This window comes from Guillardia theta, assembly GCF_000315625.1.
Source record: "Guillardia theta CCMP2712 unplaced genomic scaffold GUITHscaffold_83, whole genome shotgun sequence".
Taxonomy (NCBI): domain Eukaryota; class Cryptophyceae; order Pyrenomonadales; family Geminigeraceae; genus Guillardia; species Guillardia theta.
In genome coordinates, this window is record NW_005434591.1 from 84332 (window position 1) to 90661 (window position 6330).

The 6330-nt window shown below is 51.6% G+C and overlaps 2 protein-coding genes across 2 annotated transcripts; both read left to right on the forward strand.

Annotated features, from left to right (window-relative positions):
- Positions 1-184: 184 nt before the first annotated feature.
- On the forward strand, positions 185-1059 carry GUITHDRAFT_154682 (hypothetical protein). The gene has a single exon (XM_005825451.1). It carries the CDS (start codon positions 582-584, stop codon positions 891-893), a length of 312 nt encoding a protein of 103 aa, XP_005825508.1. The 5' UTR covers positions 185-581; the 3' UTR covers positions 894-1059.
- Positions 1060-1645: 586 nt separating this feature from the next.
- Positions 1646-2327, forward strand: GUITHDRAFT_144132 (hypothetical protein; the record flags this gene model as incomplete). Its single annotated transcript, XM_005825452.1, has 2 exons — positions 1646-2251; positions 2298-2327. 2 exons carry the CDS (start codon positions 1646-1648, stop codon positions 2325-2327), a joined length of 636 nt encoding a protein of 211 aa, XP_005825509.1.
- Positions 2328-6330: the final 4003 nt, after the last annotated feature.

Sequence of the window (6330 nt, forward strand, 5' to 3'; positions counted from 1 at the left end):
CGAATACTACCCCCTCACCCCTATAAGAGATATGGAATGTACCGGTATATAGTTTTTATTGTCGTAGTGCTGCTGATAGGTGCTGGATACCACCCGTACTCAATTTACCCCCACCCCCTTTTTGATGAAACGTAACAGTCTTAAATTCACTGGGGTTCGAGTCTGCGAGCAAACAAGCTACAGGGGCGCGAAAACGAACAAGAAAGCGAAGGAGTAGAAGTGTTGACAAGCAAGAGAGCAGGAGGAGACGAAGAGAGGAGAGGAGAGAGGAGAAGAGAACTACAGGAGAAAAGTACAAGGAAGAAGCGACGGGAAGTTGAGGTACATGGAACTGTGTGTTGCTCCTTGAGTTATAGTCGAGTGGTGTTAGTAGTTCTGGAGCAAGGAGAGAAGCCAGAGGGAAGAAGAGTAGAGGAGTTACTGCGTGTTCAATTCGAACCTGCACAACAATTTATCAGCATAACCCAGAGACAAGGAGCGGAAGAATCCGCGACGGCGACCAAGGTTGGATCCAGAAGCCATTCCGAACATTGAGAGCAAGATAGCCAAGAACCATTCTGGTTCACATCAAATCAGCAGACATGGGAAATCAACACGCCAAACACGACAACTTCAGCTACCCTGCTGACAACAAGACTCTTTTTGATCCCAACATTGCGGACAGCTATCCCTGCAGTCCGACTGGAAGCGCGAACATGAGCCCGGCCGTCCCCCTCAGCCCTGTACTCAGCAGCTACTCCATGCCCGATAAGGAGACGCATCCTGCCACCCATGCTTCGAGGAGGAGGCCGAAGAATCTTTCCGTGGAGATCCCTGACTGCGTGCTCAACCTCCGCGATCCGCGATCCCCTTCGGCTCCGAGGACCCCTCTGCCCCTGTCAGACTCCGACTGAAGGAGGAGGAGGAGGGAGGAAGCAGGAGGAGGATTTGTCTTTGAATCATACTTGTACATACACCTTGAAGATCTTGGTTTCGAGTTAACAACTAGAGTGACTGGACTGTTGCTGGTAAGCTTGTTGATTTGTAAGAAGGAACGAATAAAACTATGGTTCTGAAGAGAAACTTGGCTATGCGATAATGTTTCCAACAATCTTGTTGTTTTGTGAATATCAAGGAAAGAAGTAAAACATCTGCTGCTCATTACCTCGTGTTCGCAAGCACACGCCATGTGGGCACAACCTAGGTCAACAATGGGTTGAGCAAGCGGAGCTGTGTCAAACGTGCCCATTCCATTGTCATGAAGCTATCGTGACATGAAAGGTTTTGATTTGCATGCCCTTCGTTTCTGGCACCAGCAACAGGTTTCAGGGTTTAAAGATCAGCAGCAGCAGCAGCAGCAGCAGCAGCAGCAGCAGCAGCAGCAGCTCTCCCACCCCTTTGTTCCCATTCCATTTCCAGTTTCCCATTCCCCCGGCCCCGCCATCCCTTTTCCTCCTCCTGTCCCCATACTGGTTGCCGTGTACTGCATCCTCCTCTCCTGCTCTCTCCTCTCCTCAAGCCTCCTCTCCTCCAGCCTTGCCTTACTCCTCTCGCTGCCTCTCCTCCTCTCTTCTGACTTCTCATGACCAGCTCAAGCATGAAACCTCAGAGACCATGAAGTGTCGGCGCTGAAGCAAGTCAGGGCATGCGCTCCCGCTAGCTCGGCATGCTCAGGCTCGTCTTGCTCTTTCTTGCCATCTTGCATGCAACAGATGCCATCCTGGTGTTTGATGCGAAGAGCAAGGAAGCGCGATGGACGACATGGCCCGAGGAAGGGGACGCAGCGCGTGAGTCGGGGAGGGGGAGGGCAGGAGCAACGCTGGAAGCTACAGAAGCAGGGTATGCGAGAGTGACATTGCAAGACGCTGATGCTTCTCTTACCGCATGCCATGATGGCTGCGTAGTCCCTCCCACCCTCCGCGTCCTCGAGGATGGGATGCGGGACCGACCAGTCGCGTATAGGATGAGGAGCGTTGGTGGTCTGTATGAGTGCCCCTGCATATCAGAGAGGACGAGGCATCGCTTCGACAAGCTTGTGGTAGAGCATGTGCTGGGCAAGTTTGGCACAGAGGGAGGTGGAGGAGAGGCAGGAGCGGGAGAAGAGAAAGGAGGAGGACGAGGAGGAGGAGCAGGAGGACGAAGACGAGGACGAGGGCTCAACTACTGCTCGCTGGGCTCAGGCGGACTGTTCTCTGACCTTGTCCTGCTCTGCGGACTTGTGAGGTCTGGAGTTCGGCTATCACGAGTGATGCTGTGCGATAGGTGCGAGGCGGTAAGGGACTCATGACATGCTCTGATAATGTTTGTGATGTGATTAGCATCTTTCAAGAGATAACATGTGGGCATGAGGGAGAGTTTGAAGTCAGGTAGACTTCTTCTTTCTTGCCTCCCTCCTTCTCCTCCTCCTTGGTAGGGCTCTTCCTCCTCCTCCTCCTCCTCCTCCTCCTCCTCCTTGGTAGGGCTCCTCCTCCTCCTCGTCGTCGTCCTCTTCCTCCTCCTCCTACCGGTCATAATCACAATCAACATCATCTGTACCATTTCCATCAACTCCATGAATCATTATTTCCACTTATTGCTGCTGTTGCCACAAAAGTTTGTGCACAGTCTTGCTTCTTGCTCATGGTATGTTGTATGGCCTGCAGACTGCAATGGAGAAAGTCCAAGAACGCAACGAGTGAAGTCTGCAGACATTGTGAGTTGCAACAGAGCCGCAGAACAAAGTTGGATGTCTACGATCTGATTGCAAATTTCTGCGGTTGGCTAACAGCCATGTGTTTGCTCTTCTCGCTCCCTCCTCCTGCATTCTTTATATTTGGTGGTGACGAAGGTTACAAACAAGCTTGTTGTGCAGATACTGAGTTCAAGGCAGACGTGATGGTGAGATGAGATGAGTAGCGAGTTGTTCTCGCTGCTTTGACGACAATTGTTTTAGATGTTTTGCGATGTGAGTTTGTCGACTTCAACCAAGGATGTGAGAACTTCCCTTAGCGTTCTTTCTTTACCGCCTCCCTCGTTTTCTTTTCCCTTTCTCGTCTGTATAATCCTTGTCTGGCTTGCATGTTTCTTCTTCTTCTTCTTCTTCTTCCTTTGCTGCTGCTGCTGCTTCTGATGCTGCTGCTGCTGCGCCCGCCTCCGCTGACGATGCTCCTCCTCCTCCTCCTCCTCCTCCTCCTCCTCCTCCTCATCATCATCATCATCATCATCATCATCATCATCATCATCATCATCATCATCATCATCATCATCATCATCATCATCTCGCTATCTCTGTGTCTGACTGGATCTGAGCAGGCGACCAGGAGCTTGCGTCACTGTCTCAGAGAGGACGGCATTCAGTTTCTCCTTCCAGCTCGAAGTTGAGCTGCAGCGGACTCGGTTCTCTTCATGTTTATTTTACAGCTTCAATCTTCTCCCTATCCTCCCGTCTCCCTCCCCTCCTCCGTCCTCCTCCTGCTCCCTCTCTTCCCCGTCCTCCTCCTCCTCCTCCTCCTCCTCCTCCTCCTCCTACCCCTCCTGCTTCCTGTCATTCTGCTCCTATTGCTCCTCTTCGTCGTTGGTCATCATTTCTGCGGCCATTGCGATTTTCCTCCACCCTTTCCTCCTTGCGAGTTTCCTGCAAACGTCGCGCTCTTGCCTGCCGGGCGAGCTCGACGGTTCGCGCGCACCTGACCGATAGAATGAGACAAGAGAAGCAGGAGGAGCAGGAGCAGGAGCAGGAGCAGGAGCAGGAGGAGGAGTAGGAGCAGCGGACGAGCAAGAGAAGGGGGGTGAAGGAAGGAGGAAAGGAAGAGGAGATGACCTGCGACTCTTTCTGTCCAAGCATGTCGTTGTGGGGATCAAAGAATTCTGCTTCTGTCGACATGGTGAGGAAGGGAAGAGAACAACAAGAAACAGTTTCTTGTGAGGAAGGGAAGAGAACAACAAGGAACAGAGGCGAGACGAGGAGCGTGTGCTCACTTTTCTTTCCTTTCTTCTCAGACTTTTCTTTGAGTTTTTCCTTCCATCCGGCCTCTGCTTGTACGCTCTCCTTCACTTGACTGTAGTCGAACGGCTCGAATTTCTCCTCCTCCTCCTCCACCTGCTTGAGTTTGTCACCAAAAGAAGCCTTAGACCTTTGCCCCGTATCTCCTCCTCCTCCTCCTCCTCCTCCTCCTCCTCCTCCTCCTCCTCCTCCTCCTCCTCCTCCTTTGTTCTCGCCTTATCCTTATCCTCTTTCCTGCTCCTGCACTTACCTTTTTGTCTTTCTTGAGCGATTCCGCAAGTTTTATGGCCTCCTCTTCCAGCTTCTTCTCTCTTGACATTTCTCCTCCTTCTTCCCGTCCTCCTTTCCCTTCCTGCTCCTCCCCCTCCTCGTTTCGTTTCCTCTTGCCTCCCTTCCCCTTGAAGGTCTCTTTGATCGAGTGCGGCATGCCGTCCTCCTCCAGCGCCGCGCTCGCCTCTGGCATCGAAATCACGAGCAGCAAGTGGAGAAGGGAGACGTACTCTTCTCTTCCTCCTGCTCCTCCTCTGCCATGGCTGTGTCCTCGGCCTCCTCCTCTTCCTTCTCCTTGTTCGATGCGTTCTAGACGAAAAGTCAGACAACAATGTACAGGGCGGACCAGCGGGAAAACAGTGGGGAGCTCTGGTGGGAGTATCCATGAGCGGAGGCAGAAATGAGTAAGGGAAGTGCGATCCCATGCAAGTGAGGCCAGAAGGATGAAATGGAGCAGGAGCATCGGGGAGAGGAGGGTGAGGAGGTGAGGAGGACGTGGACGGTGGCGGGTACAGGGAGGAAGAGGACGAGGAGAGAACGACGAGGAGAACAACGACGAGCAAGACAACCTCGTAGACAATCCTGGGGATCTGATTTATTGACGAGCGGATCTTGGAGACCTGCGGGAGGGTGAGGAGCAGGAGCATCGAGTGTGAGGTATGATACCTTGTTGAGATCGCTAAGGCGCTGCTTCTCCGATCGCTGCAGCACCAGCGACTTGTGGAAGTGATGCAGACAGCCCTGAGCAATCTGCCACTGGATGGTGAGGAGATGAGCGCGGGAGAGGAGGAGAGAGGAGGAGAGAGGAAGAGAGAGCAGGAGAGAGCAGGAGAGAGCAGGAGAGATCAGGGAAGAGCGATGGCAGCGCAGGAGAAAGGAGAGATGGCAGAGGAAGATCGTAGTACCATTGGTTTCCCGCCTTGAAGGTTGTCAGGGTGCAAGAGGAGGAGATCTTCCCCTTCTGCTTGCTGCTCGTCTTCCTCTGATGGTTCGATGTCAAGAATAGCAAGGCATGAACAACTGAGAGACAAAGACAAGAACAATTCAAGATCGCAAGATCGCAAGATCGCAAGATCGCAAGACAACAAGACAAGGAAAACGTCCATCCAACAAGTGACCAGGCGCATTCTCCCTTGTATCTTCATCGCTGCACACCTGAGTCCTCGACATCCATGTAGACGTCTTTGATTGCCTCCATCCTGATCGTCCTCGACGCCTCCTGCTGATTCCTTACGTCCTTCACATCCTGCAGCGCCGACTGCATCCTATCAAGAACTTCGGCGTGCAGCTCGCGAAGGAGCGGAGGGACGTGGGGTCGGCAGCTCTCCAGGAGGGAAGAGCGGTTGTCGGGGAGAGTAGTTGAGATCTTGAAGAGGAGGCTGGTTGGGAGGACAAAGTCTGTGCTCTCATCGTGCGCCCTTGCTACCTGGGAGGGGATCAACATCGTCAAAAGCACGCTAGCGAGGTCGAGATGGTAAACAATTCCATGACAAAAAGTAACATCAGTTTCAGGGTTCGCAATCAGCATTTCTATCATCAATTTCATCATCAACTTCATCATCAATTTCATCATCAACTTCATCATCAATTTCATCATCATCATTTCTATCATCATCATCATCATCATCATCATTTCTATCATCAATTTCATCATCATCATCATCATCATCATCATCATTTCTATCATCAATTCATCATCATCATCATCATCATCATCATCATCATCATCATCACCACCACCATCATCATCATCATCATCATCATCATCATCATCACACATCATCATCATCATCATCATCATCATCATCACCACCATCATCATCATCATCATCATCATCATTCATCATTCATTGCTATCATCAATTTCATCATCATCGTCATCATCATCATCATCATCATCACCACCACCATCATCATCATCATGATCATCATCATGGTCGTCATCATCGCCACCGCCAGGGGTCGTCATGATGATCATCAGCATCATCATCATGAGAATCGCCACCATCATCATGGTCATCGTCTCTGGTCTCCTCCTGCGTCACGTGGGCCCACGCCTCGAAGAACTGTTGCGAACACAGGGGAGTGAGGAGGGGTGC

Coding starts and splice junctions, on each gene's coding strand:
- GUITHDRAFT_154682 (XM_005825451.1), top strand. CDS start 582: ATGGGAAATCAACACGCCAAACACGACAACTTCAGCTACCCTGCTGAC.